Genomic DNA, 14126 nt, shown 5'->3' with positions numbered 1-14126 from the left:
CAAACAACATTTGATTTGATTTACTGTCATGTGTACCTAAGTACAGAGAGAAGCTTTGTTTATGAGCAGATCATAGTAAGAAAGGACATACAGATCATAGGGTGAAAAAAAGAAACTTGGACAGAGGTAAACAGGTTACATCGCACATGGCATTTGCTAGGCAAAATCTTAGATCAGCATTATTTGATGTTAGAGAGTCAATTTACCAGTCTAGTAACGGCAGGGAAGAAGCTGGTTTTGAACCTGGTGGTGTGTGTGTGTTCAAGCTTCTGTATCTTCTGCCTGACAGAAGAGGTTGTAGGAGAGCATTACCAGCGTGGGATGGGTCTTTGACGATGTTGGCAGCCTTTCCACAACACCGAGCCATGTAAACGGGATCTATTCTTTATGGTTTGGGCCACGCACACAATCTTCTGTAGTTTCTTACGGTCCTGGGCAGAGCAGTTGCCATATTAGGCCGTTATGCTCCCGGACAGTGCGCTTTAAAACGTGCATCTGTAAAAGTTGGTGAGGGTCTTCGTGAACATGCCAAATTTCCTGAGCTGCCTGAGGAAGAAGAGGCATTGTACAGACAGTAAAGGATGTTGGTAAAGTCTGGAGTCTTTATTCATGGCATATAACGTAACATTGCATGGGTCAAGGAGTGGTAGGCTATACAAGTTCATTGCTGTTTTGATGGTAACCTCAAATCCACATTCCTGTCTACACTGATAACCTTTCGTCCCTTTGCTTAACAAGAATCTCTGCAGTGCATAAACAGGCTATTTGGCCCATCAAGTCTGCACCGACCTTCCAAACAGCATTCCACCCAGACCCAGCCCATCACCCATATTTACCACAGCTAATCCACCTAATCTGTACATTTTTGGACTGTGGGAGGAAATCAGAGCACCCAGCGAAAACCCACGCAGACATAGGGAGAATGTACAAATGCCACACAATAGCTACCAAGGCTGGAATCGAACCTGGGTCACTGGCGCTGTAAGACCGCAGCGCTAACCACTGAGCCACCATGGGGCTACCTTAAAAATATTCAAGTACTCTACCTCCGCCAATTTTTCAGGAAAAGAGTTCTAAAGTCTCACAATCCTCCGAGAGGAAAAGATTCACCTCATCTGATTTGAGTCAGTGATCCCTGAATTGCAAACATTAACCCTTTAGTTCTACATTCTCCCATAAGAGGAAACATCCTCCTCACAACCACCTTGTCAAGATTCCTCAGGAATGTAGTTTTCAATTAAGTCACGTACTTTAATAAATTACAGCAACTATGAGCCTGGCCTGTTCAATCTTTCCTCAAACGTCAACCTACTCATTTCAGGTACCAGCAATGGTAAACCCATCTAAACTGCTTCCAAAGCATTTACATCCTTTCTTAAATAAGGTGATCAATACTCTACATCGTTCTCTGTATGTAGTCTCACCCGTGCCCTATATAACTACAGCAAAACCTCCCTACTTTTGTATTTAATTCCCCTTACAAAAAATAACATTCCCAAATTTCTAGATTTCCTAATTACTTGTTGTATCTGCATACTAAACCTTTGAGATTCATGCTTTAGGAAACCCCATTTCCTTCACATCTCAAAGCTCATCACTCATCCCCTAGATGCTACACTTCCTTTTTTTTTCATTTTTCCTTTGTTGCGAAGTTGAGTAGAGTATTTGTGGATTGGAAGGCAGGATGTTAGAATCTGATGTCTGTAAAATGATAGTGGCGGGAAGAGTGCATGGTCTCTTTAAAAGATGATGTGCTTTTTCTGTGCTTAGAGGTTCAAAAAAAATGTCTGTTGGCAGCTTGTGAGTTGCAGGTGCACAGAGAGCTCCTGAAATTAAAATATTTGTATCAAAGACTAGATGGTTAGCAATCCAGACAGCAGTTTTGTTTTGTTAGCAAGGCAACCAGTTTGAATATCAGCCAATTAATTTAAACCAGGCACTTAGGGACTAAAAACCAATTAAATTTAAATCTGATGATTTTGACCAATCCTATTGTAAGAAATTGATATGTCTTCAAAGGCATAAGAGGACATTTGAAAATTGATGTGAGAGCAACTGCTATCTGATAAGAGTTAACAACCATCAGCATTAATGAGAAAAAAAATCACTGGCTCTCACAGAATTCTCTCGTCTCTCAGAGTAACCATCATCTAAGTTAAGGTACAGCAGCACAGATCATTCCAGAAGACGTATCCTGGCTGTAATTTTGAGAAACTAAGTTTCAATTTTTTTTATTACTTGGGTTTATATAAGTGGGACTTATATTTATTGGAACAGCATACCATTAGATTGTTCCTACAGAAAGATGCACTGAAAACAGAGACTAAGAAGCCTTCTTCTGTGCTGTAGAGACTGTGGGTGAACATGGAAAGGGACAGAATCCTCAGATCTTCCCTGGCAGTACCCGAGCGAGAGAGAGAGAGAGAGAGAGAGAGAGAGAGAGAGGAGTCACTGGACCCAAAACGTTAACCCTGCTTTATTTTTTGAAAGATGTGGGCAGAGGTGCTGAGTTTCTCCAGCAATGAGAGTTTGTTTTCAGATCTCCACCGTCCGCAGTTGTTTTATTTGATGAGGGAGAAGGAGGGTTTGTATTCACGATTCACCAGTGATTGACCAGAGGATAGTTAAGAGTCAACCACTTTCCTGTGGCATGTAGGCTGGACTGGGTAAAGTTGCCAGTTTCCTTCCTCTAGAACATTAGTGAACCAGAGGGCTTTTTCCAACAATTGACAATGGATTTATGGTTATCATTAGACTCCTAATTCCAGATTTTTAAACTTAAATTCAAATTCCATCATGGAGTGGCATGATTCAAACCCGGGTTCCCACCCCATTATCTGGGTCTCTGGATTAACAGTCCAGTGATAATACCTCTAGACTATTGCCTCTCTGGAGGGTAGTAGAAATATGGAATGCACTGCCTGAGAAGTACTCTTCCAATATTTAAGAAGCATCTGGATGAGCATTTAATGCCAGTAAGCTACTGACTGAAGACAGCTATTGACTGAATGCAGGTAAATGGGATGAGTGTCATTTGGTGTTTGTTGGTTAGCATAATGATGGTGGGCCGAAGGGCCCGTTTCTAGTTCTGGGGAAGGGTCACCAAACCTGAAACATTAACTGTTTTCTCCTCCACAGATGCTGCCAGACCTGCTGAGCTTTTCCAGCAACTTTATTTTTGGGCCCGTTTCTAAGCTGTATTTAAACATTTACACCAGCCGAGACCAAAGCTCTGTTTCTCTCTCTCTCTCTCCCTCCACGGAGGCTGCCAGACCTGCTGAGTTTCTCCAGCAATTCAGATTGTCAGCATCCCCGGTATTCCAGCTCTCACCGCCTTCACCATGGGCCATGTGACTCCGCGATCGTCCGAGGGTCGGGAAGAGGAGAAAACTGGGGCCGAAGTGCCGTCAGCGAAAGCAGGATTGAGGCTCGGATGGAAAGGGACGCCTGAAGGCAGATGAGTAAAGGGAGGAGGCTTGGGCCTTAGGCCCCGAGGGCACTCATCACGTAGAGGAGTCCCCGTGCGCGACGTCATACCCCGCCGGGCGGACAATCGCGCGTATTGACGTCTCGCGCCCCCTCCCCAGGAACACCCGCTGCATGATGACGTCACACCGGGAGACCCAGTGCGTGTTGACGTTACCGCGCCTCCCCGCCCCGAGGACCCGGTGCGTGTGGCGTCACCACGCCCGTACCCCTGTCTGCTGACAACCAGCTGGTGCAGAGGGGTGATGCCACGGCGCAGGTGGCAGGGCCGCCCCCCGGGGCAGAATTACAGCAGGTAGGGTCAGGAGGAGCCCGCAGCGAGCGGAGGAGCAAAGTGATTAACCCTGGTGGTTAAAGCTGAGGTGTGCAGGTTGGGTGGATTGGCCGTGCTAAATGCCGGGCTATGGGGACAGGGTGGGATGCTCTTTGGACGGTCGGTACAGGCTCGATGGGCCGAATGGCCTCTTCGTGAACTGTAGGCATTCAGTGAATCAAGCAAGCGCTGCCACTTTGCCCCTGCCCCCTTGCTCACGTGTACCCACACCCTCCCACCTACATTTTGTCAGATTAGCTCTCAACCTTTTTATTTCCACCCCCCTCCCTCCTCTATCGTTGGCATCCGTTTGCCACCCTCCTGTGTCAGGGTGAGATTCCATGGGCACTTGGTGCACCGAGTGGCCGGGTTATTGAACTGTGGAAGTCATCATGGCTCAGCCCTGAGGTAGTTCCAAAAATAAACAAGCATAGAAAGCATAGAGTCATACAGCATGGAAACAGATCCTTTGGTCCATCTCGTCCATGCTGACCACATTCCGCAAGCTAAACCAGTTCCATTTGCCTGCATTTGGCCCATAACCCTCTAAAGCATGCTATACTCCTACTTAGCCACTTGCCTTGCCCCTTTCAGGGAGCTATGGACTTGCAACCCAAGATTCCTCTGTCTATCAATGATCCTAAGGGTGCTGTCTACTTTTCTTTTGTACTTAACCTCTCAATGCATCACCTCGCATTTGTCCAGATTAAACTCAATCTGCCTTTTTTCTAAGATAATAAGGTGTAGAGCTGGATGAACACAGCAGGCCAAGCAGCATCAGAGGAGCAGGAAAGCTGACGTTTCGGGCCTAGACACTTCTTCAGAAATGGGGGAGGGGAAGGGGACTCTGAAATAAAGTGGGGAGAGAGGGGGAGGCGGATAGAAGAGAAGATAGGTGGAGAGGAGACAGACAGGTCAAAGAGGCGGGGATTCAGCTTTCCAACTGACCTATATCCTCTGTATCCTTTGACGACCTTCACTTTTCATGTCTGCAAACTTAGCAATTGGGCCACCTACATTTTCATCCAAATCATTTTCAAATATTACAAATAACAGATCTGATCTCTGCCGAACATCACCAGTTTCAAACCCATGACCGCTACCATCTAGAAGGACAAGGTCAGCAGATACCACCACCTGCAAGTTCACCCACCATCCCAACCTGGAAATATATTGCCATTCCTTCAGTGTCACTGGATCAACATCATTAACAACATTGAAAGCCTACCTACAGCAGTTCAAGAAATCTGCTTACCATTAAGAACAACAAAGAGCAAAGAAAATTACAGCACAGAAACAGGCCCTTCAACCCTCCAAGCCTGCACTGACATGCTGCCCGTCACAAGTAAAACCCCCTACCCTGCCAGGGACCGTATCCCTCTATTCCCACACTATTTATGTATTTGTCAAGATGCCCTTTAAAAGTCACTATTGTATCTGCTTCCACTACTTCCCTTGGCAGCGACCCACCCTTCCAGGCACCCACCACCCTCTGTGTAAAAAAACCTTGCCTTGTACATCACCTTAACTTAGACCAGAAGATGAGAAATGGGCCATTCAGCCCCTTGAGTCTGCCCCACAATTCAACAAGATCGTGGCTCATTTGATAATCCTGAAGTCCACTTTTCTGCCTTTTCCCCATAAACTCTCCATTCCCTTACTGATCAAAAATCTTTCTACCTTCCCTCGAATGCACTCAACGATCCAGCCTCACAGCCCTCTGTGGTAAGACAGAAATTGCTGGAGAAACTCAGCAGGTCTGGCAGCCTCTGAGGAGGGAAAGCGGAGTTAACATTTCAAGTCTAGTGGCCTTTCTTCAGAACTGATAGCAGCTGGGAAAAGATGGTATCCTGACTCCGACCGGCATGCGTATACATTGATGACCGTGATCAGTGCCGTTTTCAGTCAAGGTCAGTTGATTTGCCCACATCATTAGTCAAGAGCGTTGAAAGGATTTAGGGTTCTCTGGTTCCTCCCTGGCCAAGCATAATTCATTGAACTCTCAGTAGCCTACCACAATGTGTAATTAAGCTCTTGCCACCTAGGGAATATGTGAAGAAACATACAAGTTGAATTTTTTTCTGAAAAGAATATTCATCTTCATTCCCGAAGTGGTTTAGGTAATCAGTCACATCTAACAGAAAGGTGATGAGATGATAATATGGTGCAAAAACAGAAACTGCTGGAAAATCTCCACAGGCCTGGCAGCGTCTGTGGAGGGAAATCAGAGTTAAGATTTTGGGTCCGGTGATCCTTCTTCAGAACGGGGCCTGGAATATTAACTCTGATTTCTCTCTGTAAATGCTGCCAGACCTGCTGAGATAGTCCAGCAATTTCTGTTTTTGTTTCAGATTTCCAGCATCTGCAGTGCTTTCATGTGTTTTTTGTTTTTTGTCATGATGATTTGGTGCTCCTTGTAACAGAGTTAAGTCAGTCACCTCCCATTCCCTTCCCTATCTTCGCTGTGTTGCTGTGGGAAGAAAGCTGAGTTAAGACCACGTATCCTGGGCAACCCGCACGCACGCACGCACACACACACACAGCTGTTTTGAGCGATGTTCGTCTGGAAGCTACTTTCCTGCCAGATGAAAAAAGATGCAGCGAGAAAACGATATCAGTTTTGTGTGACTGTATGCTCATTGTTCTCTACTTCCAGACCAAAGCTAGACCTTTTGTTTGTCAGACGATTCTTCCATATCCAGGCAATCCTGTTCCCGTCTTGGTCATCACAGAGTGTTCTGATGTTTGTTACGTTGCTGGTTGTTGCTCTCCTCGGTGAGTTTGATCTTCCCGCACTCCAGTTGCATGAAGAGAGTGGCAAAGAACACAATAACTGACTTGTGTTTACCATATCAGTTCTATGCGAGCAGTCTAATCGGGGGCTGCATTTTGTTCTAGTCACATCCACAGATCAGGTTGATTGATGGTGTAACTTGCGAAAAACCTCCTTGTTTCTGTAATCCTGTTCACAGCTGTTCTGGTGTCCAGGATGTGTGATCTGCAAACTTCCCATTTAATTTGTTATTCTGCAATTTTTGTTCTCTCTCCTTCACACAGTCATAGTCTCCAGTAGCTCACATATTTATCATTTGATCATGTGCAATGACCTCATTTAGGGTACACATCCTGATGCACTTCTTTTCTCTCACTTCTCCTGAGTAATAATTAGGGGCAGGAATATTTACAAACATGTTGTTGTCAGGAGCAATGGCTACTGATTGGAACTTCTCATTGTTCCTTCCATCAGTAAGAATCTCTTCCACTCTCCCATCGGTGTGTATTGGAAGGATGTGCAGATTGATAATCATGGATGTACCTTCCTTTTTTCCCCCTGTTATTCATTTAAGGGACGAGGGAGCCGCTGGCTAGGCAGCATTTATTGCCAATCCCTAATTGCCCAGAGGGCAGTTGAGAGTCAACCATATTGCAGTTGGTCTGAAGTCACATGTGGGCCAGACGAGGTAAGGATGGTAGTTTCCTCCCCTAAAGAACATTAGTGAACTAGACTAGGGTTTTTTCTGACAGTCGACATTGGATTCATGGTCATCATTAGCTTCTTAATTCCAGATATTTTTTATTGAATTCAAATTCCCACCTGCCGTGGCAGGATTCGAACCCGGGTCCCCAGAACATCACCTGGATCTCTGGATTAACGGTTCAGCGATAACACCACTAGGCCATAGCCTCCCCTTCCTTGTCTATCAAATCTGGGGATGGGATTTGAATTCAGACCTTCCAGCTCAGAGGTGGAGGCACTACCCACTGCACCACAAGCCTTCCACAAGCCCAAACACACCATAGAAAATTCTGGTTCCCCCAAGTTCTGTCCAGGTAGCTCAGATGGGAGTCACAGCTAGTACTTTGCTCAGAGGACCACACAGGATTATGAGAAAAGAATGACAAAGCAACTAATTGAATAGCTGTATCAAAGATGGGCCGAATGGTCTACTCGACTGCATGATTGTAATCAAATTGGAGACCCATGAGCCCATATTCCTTGCTGAGTGAGCATTTTGAATTTCAGCCTCGTGATTCCTCTCTGAATTAGCTCAAGGTGCCGAAGGAGGGCTGTTGTGCTGCTCTGCTATTGTCCCTACCTCTGGGCCAGGAAACCTGTGTTCAAGTCCCACCTGCTCCTGAATTGTGTCATAACATTCCAGATGTTGATTTTAAAAATACCTATCCCTACCTAAGTAACATGACCGTGTGTAACTGCTTTGGTTATTTTTTCTCTACAGAGCAGCTGGTAGTCTATCAGGTGGGAATTATTCCGAGCCACTTCTTCAAGGTTCTGGGTGAGAAAGATGTTGTTGGCTTCAGACAAATCACTATTGTGGCCATCTGCCTCATTGTGGCCAACTCTCTGGTAAGTAATCAAGTTCTTTACTCAATGAAAGAGAGAAAGAAAACTAAATAAATATACTGATATTACAGAGTCTTCCTGTTGGCTCACTGTCTAATATACATCCATTATGAGATGGGACAGTGCAGTGCAGAAAGACCTCACATATTTTATGATATTACAATTGTCTTACTTCCGAAACAAGGGTTAAAAGAGACCAAAGAGTGAGGGAGCTAGGAGAACATCTACACAGATCACCCTAAGTAACAACACCGGTTAACAAAGTCATGAAAGATAAAGGCAAATGCCCCAAAGCTAATTTCAAAAGGGATAGACTTGTAAAGTTCCCCAGCAGCCATCCTGACTTGGAATTACGTTGCTATTCCTTCGCTGTTGATGGGCCATAACCCTGGCACGCCCTTCCTAGCAGCAATTGAGTGGATGTGGATGGCAGCAGTTCAGGAAAGCTGCTCACCACCACCTTCTCCAGGGCAATTAAGGATGGGCAGTAAATTGGTCAGCAATGCCCACAACCCATGAATGAATTAAAATACGTATAGTACCTTCATTGGATTAGTACTGTGTACAGTTCTGGTCTCTATGTTACCAAGTGAATGCAGAGATGCTGGAGACAGTGCAAGAACATGAGAGATAGTATATACGGACATTTAGAGAGGCAAAAATTGATTAGGGATAATCAGCCTGGTTTTGTGCAAGGAAAACAGTGTCTCACAAACTTGATTGAGTTTTTTTTTAAGAAGTTGCCAAAAGTATTGAGGGCAGAGCAGTAGACGTTGTTTACTTGGACTTTAGTAAAGCCTTTGACAGTGTTCCGCATGGTAGACTAATTAGTAAAGTTAGGTCACATGGGATTCAGGGTGAACTTGCCAATTGGATACATAATTGGCTTAATGGCAGGAGACAGATAGTGGTGGTGGAGGGTTGCTTTTCAGGCTGGAGGCCTGTCATCAGCAGTGTCCCACAGGGATCAATTCTGGGTCCTCTTTTGTTTGTCATTTATATCAATGATTTGGATGAGAATATAGAAGGCATGGTTAGTAAGTTTGTGGACAACATCAAAACTGGTGGCACAGTAAACAGTGAAGAAGGTTTTCCAAGATTACAAAGGGATCTTGATCAAATGGATTAATGGGCTGAAAAATGGCAGACGGAGTTCAGTCTGAATAAATGTGAGGTATTGCATTTTGCTACAAAAAACAAGGGTAGGCTACAATTAATGGTAGCCATGATGTGGAGGTGCCAGTGTTGGACTGGGGTGGACAAGATCAAAAATCACACGACACCAGGTTATAGTCTAACCTTTTGGAGTGTTGCCCCTTCGTCAGGTGAAGTGAAGAGAGAACCCAGGCACAGACTTTATAATCAGAGAGATCAAAAGATCATACAGATGTTGTGAGTGGAGTCTCGACAGGCCGAATAATAGGTCTCTGAAGGCGATCAAGACTGTCAGATGGTGTGAGTAAAGTGTCAACAGCTGAATAACAAGTGAAGGGACTATGATCCAAAATAGTAGAGTTTTGGATAGTGTTGTAGAACAGAGGGACTTAGGGGTTTAGGTGTATAATTCTTTGATGTTTGCATCATGTAAAGACAGAGTGGTTAAAAAGGTGTTTGGCACCCTTGCCTTCATTGCTCAGTCCTTTGAGTATAGGCGTTGGGAAGTCCTGTTGAGGTTGTACAGGACATTGGTGAGGCCTCTTATGAAATACTGTGTCTAGTATTCCATAAGAGGCCTCTTATGGAAACTAGATAGCCTATAAGGCAAAAGGGAATAGTGGGTTACTTTGTTAGATTTAAATGAATAAAGGTGGGAGGAGGCTGTGCGGAGTACAGACAGCAGCTTAGGCTAATTGGACGCTGCTCTGGTTCCTTTCTTTATGAGGGGAAAATCAAGAATGGACAGCAACCTTGGGAGGAAAAGAAAGTTGCAAGGACAATGGTTTCTTGGCTATGCATCATGTGGTGACAAAGAGTTAATGTTATCAGTCTGTTTTGTTTTCTCACCCCCAGTGTTGGGTTTTTTCTTTCAGTTGAAGAGTTTTGATCAGTTCATCTCGAGTTTGATGTATGTATATTGGAGACGGATTCTGACCATGGACCTCCACAAGGCCTACTTCAGGAAGAAAGTCTACTACACCCTTAACGTACTCCACGCTGAGTTGGATAATCCGTAGGTGGAGTCTTAATGGGACTTGTTTTTCCAAATTCTAAAAATAGATTATCATAAAATGGAGGGAGGACAGTGAGTGAGAAGTGGGGCTCTCCAGTTGGATAAAGCAATGAGTAACTGAGCAATGCAAACCAGGAATGTTCCAAAATCAACCACCAATGAACTGGAGTTATTGCTAGGGCAAATCCAGTGAAAGTCAAGGTCGGAACACTATCGAGTAACCTTGCTGGAAAGCTGAGGACAGGATTGGGTTTGGCTCTGGTTCCTCCCCTGAGCAAATAGTCGGTCTCCAGACCTTAGTAGGGCATGGAGTAAAAGAGCAAGGAGATGATGCTGAAATTGTATAAGGCACTGGTTGGACTTGCCTGGACTGTTGTGTATAGTTCTGGTGCCAAATTTTAGGAAGGATATGAACTCATTGGAGAGCCTTGGTTCCAGAGATGAGAAGCTTCAATTATGAGGATAGATCGGAAATGTTGGGACCTTTTCTTAAAGAGAAGTCTAAGAGGAGATTTGATAGAAGTTTTCCAAATTATGAGAGGTCTGGATAGAGAGAGAGGGAGAAACTGTTCCTTCTTAAAAGAAGATCGAGAACCAGAGGGCAAAGACTTAATTTATAAAAGAAACAAATATAATGTGAGAATTAACTTTTTTCCACAATGAGTAGTTAGGGTGTGACATGCCTGAAAGTTGGTGGAAGCAGGTTAAGACAAGGCATTCAAAAGGCAATCAACGATTATTTAAATAGAGACACATTGAGTGCTGGATGATAGGCTGAGCCAGCAGACTGAGAGCTCCCTTGCATCAAGCTATCTGTGTGTTTTACAGGGATCAGCGTATCAGCCAAGATGTGGAGAGGTTCTGCAAAGGAATGAGCAAAATGGCCAGCAACCTCATCATCTCGCCATTCACCCTGGCTTATTACACCTACCAGTGCTTTTACAGGTAATGCAGAGAGAAAGAGAGAGGAGGGTGGGACAGGGAGGGTGATGGTGTAGAATGATGGAGTCAAGAACTGGCTCCTGCAGGATGCAACTTACAAACCAATCTCACTGTAAGGGAAGAAGCCTTAAATGTTTTTTTTAAACCGAGTGTGGGCTCTTTGTAGATGGAGGTTCACATCCTATTGATGAAGTACTTTCATTATCATTGTTTTTAAGTTGATTCAAAGTTTCATTTGTTTTCAGTACAGGCTGGCTGGGTCCAATCAGCATCTTCATTTATTTCTTCATTGGTTCAGTAATCAATAAGATTCTAATGGAACCGATCGTCTCAACCCTTGTCCAGCAGGAGAAGCTGGAGGGAGACTTCAGGTGAGAATGGTTTCGTTTTGTGATATGTTCTGAAGTGCAAAGCGACTTGGGAGTTCCAGTCCAGGATTCTCTCAAGGTAAACTTGCAGGTTGAGTCAGTAGTCAGGAAGGCAAATGCAATGTTGGTATTTATTTTGAGACGACTTGAATATAAAAGCAGGGATGTACTACTGAGGCTTTATAAGGCTCTGGTCAGGCCACATTTGGAGTATTGTGTGAAGTTTTGGACCCCATATCTCAGGAAGGATGTACTGGCCCTGGAGCAGGTTCAGAGGAGGTTCATAGAACATTACAGCGCAGTACAGGCTCATCGGCCCTCGATGTTGCGCCGACCTGTGAAACCAATCTGAAGCCCAACTAACCTGAGTTTCGGAGCCATGAGGTCATGTTGCAGCTGTACAAAACTCTGGTGCGGCCACACTTGGAGTATTGCGTACAGTTCTGGTCACCGCATTATAGGAAGGATGTGGAAGCATTGGAAAGGGTGCAGAGGAGATTTACCAGGATGTTGCCTGGTATGGAGGGAAGGTCTTATGAGGAAAGGCTGAGGGACTTGAGGCTGTTTTTGTTAGAGAGGAGAAGGTTAAGAGGTGACTTAATAGAGACATACAAGATGATCAGAGGATTAGATAGGGTGGACAGCGAGAGCCTTTTTCCTCGGATGGTGATGGCTAGCATGAGGGGACATAGCTTTAAATTGAGGGGTGATAGATATAGGACAGATGTCAGATGTAGGTTCTTTACTCAGAGTAGTAAGGGCGTGGAATGCCCTGCCTGCAACAGTAGTAAACTCGCCAACTTTAAGGGCATTTAAATGGTCATTAGATAAACATATGGATGATGTTCACGAGAATGGTCCCAGGAATGGAAAGTTTAACATATGAGGAACGTTTGAGGACTCTGGGACTATACTCATTGGAGTTTAGAAGGATGAGGGGGGATCTAATTGAAACTTACAGAATACTGAATGGCCTGGACAGAGCGGATGTTGGGAAGATGTTTTCATTCGTAGGAGAGACGAGGACCTGAGGGCACAGCCTTAGAGTAAAGGGAAGACCTATTAGAACGGAGATAAGGATAAACTTCTTCAGCCAGAGAGTGGTGATTCTATGGAATTCACTGCCACAGAAGGCTGTGGAGGCCAGGTCATTGAGTACATTTAAGACTTAGATAGATAAGCTCTTGATTATCAGGGGGATCAAGGGTTACGGGGAGAAGGCGGGAGAATGGGGTTGAGGAACTTATCAGCCATGATTGAATGGTGGAGCAGACTCGACGGGCCGAATGGCCTAACTTCTGCTCCTATGTCTCATGGTCTTATGGTCTTATTATTCTTTAGTCCCTCGTTTGGGTATTTGCACCCCATCCGGCTCCTCCCCAGTTCCAAACCCCTTGACTCCCATAGCCCTGACTCTCTCATTCTGGAATCCCACCACCACCACCAACACGCCCCCAACTCCCATCTCCCAAATCGAAGACCATTTCGCCCAACTACTCAGTTGTTGGTCATTACAAACTATCCAAGCTTCCTCTTAATTGATCTACTTCATCTCACCCGTTCAGTGTAGTTTTTTATTCACTTTTCCCTCAGTTCCTCATCTAGTTTATTTCTCAAAGCATCTGATCGTTTTGCCTCAGCTGTGTGCAGTGGCAATAAATTCACCACCTTTATTAAGTAAAGACAGTTGTCCTTATTTTCCAATTGGATTTATTAATAACTAGCTTATAGTTAGGGTTCCTAATTTTGGATTCTTTCCAGAACTCCTCCTGGCCAACCCCATCATACAGTAAATCCTCTAGTTCTAATCTTTCATATCATCTTTGTTTTCAAAACAAAATTGTACTTTTTTGACTACTCTAATGTAGATCCTATGTGCAACTATGTACTTTTAAAATGCAACTTGACCAGAGTCCCCTGCAGATGTATCATAATGTAACGTAACATAACGTTACTATCACAGAATGTTGTCTGACTTGATCGGGGTAGTTGACAGAATGTTCATGCCTTTTAATACCTCACCGAGGCTGGTAGGAACTGAGGTGCTAACCCACCGATCATTCTGGTTGTGAGGGGCATGGCAAAAACAGAATGTGTTTTTTTTCTTCAGCTGTTTAATGTCTCTGTTTGAGGTAGAGGGGGATGTTGCTCTGGAACTAATGGAGAATTTAACCCCGTGCGTTCTTTCTCGAGCAGGTTCAAGCACATGCAGATCCGTATTAATGCTGAGTCAGCTGCATTCTACAGGTAACTAGTGAGGACTCGTGAGCCAGTGAGTTTCTGTCAGTCCACGTACAGTAATCATCAGTAAAAGGAAGTTATCATTTCTACCTGCGGAGCTGTTGAGTTTTTTTTAGACGCTGCTTTGAAAACACAAACTGTTGGAAATACTTGCATTTGTATAGCACCTTTAGCATCCTCAGGAGTCCAGAAGTACATTTGAAGTGAAGTCACTGTTGTGATGTAGGAAATACGCTTGTCAAT

At 44.5% G+C, this 14126-nt stretch overlaps 1 protein-coding gene across 1 annotated transcript; it reads left to right on the top strand.

Annotated features, from left to right (window-relative positions):
• Positions 1–3682: 3682 nt before the first annotated feature.
• LOC109920320 (lysosomal cobalamin transporter ABCD4-like) lies at positions 3683–13893 on the top strand. The gene is made up of 7 exons (XM_048599622.1): positions 3683–3781; positions 6456–6574; positions 8038–8165; positions 10193–10332; positions 11161–11277; positions 11520–11645; positions 13839–13893. Exons 1-7 carry the CDS (start codon positions 3732–3734, stop codon positions 13891–13893), a joined length of 735 nt encoding a protein of 244 aa, XP_048455579.1. The 5' UTR covers positions 3683–3731.
• The last annotated feature ends 233 nt before the right edge of the window (positions 13894–14126 follow it).

This window comes from Rhincodon typus, chromosome 8 (genome assembly GCF_021869965.1).
Source record: "Rhincodon typus isolate 14 chromosome 8, sRhiTyp1.1, whole genome shotgun sequence".
Lineage (NCBI taxonomy): Eukaryota > Metazoa > Chordata > Chondrichthyes > Orectolobiformes > Rhincodontidae > Rhincodon > Rhincodon typus.
This window is presented reverse-complemented; position numbering and strand designations above follow the sequence as displayed.

Bases quoted from the DNA above. Each gene is read 5' to 3' on its own strand.
- LOC109920320 (XM_048599622.1), top strand. From the start codon at position 3,732: ATGCCACGGCGCAGGTGGCAGGGCCGCCCCCCGGGGCAGAATTACAGC. The intron at 3,782-6,455 runs GTAGGGTCAGGA...CTCTACTTCCAG, and splicing joins CCGGGGCAGAATTACAGCAG to ACCAAAGCTAGACCTTTTGT. The intron at 10,333-11,160 runs GTAGGTGGAGTC...TGTGTTTTACAG, and splicing joins CACGCTGAGTTGGATAATCC to GGATCAGCGTATCAGCCAAG.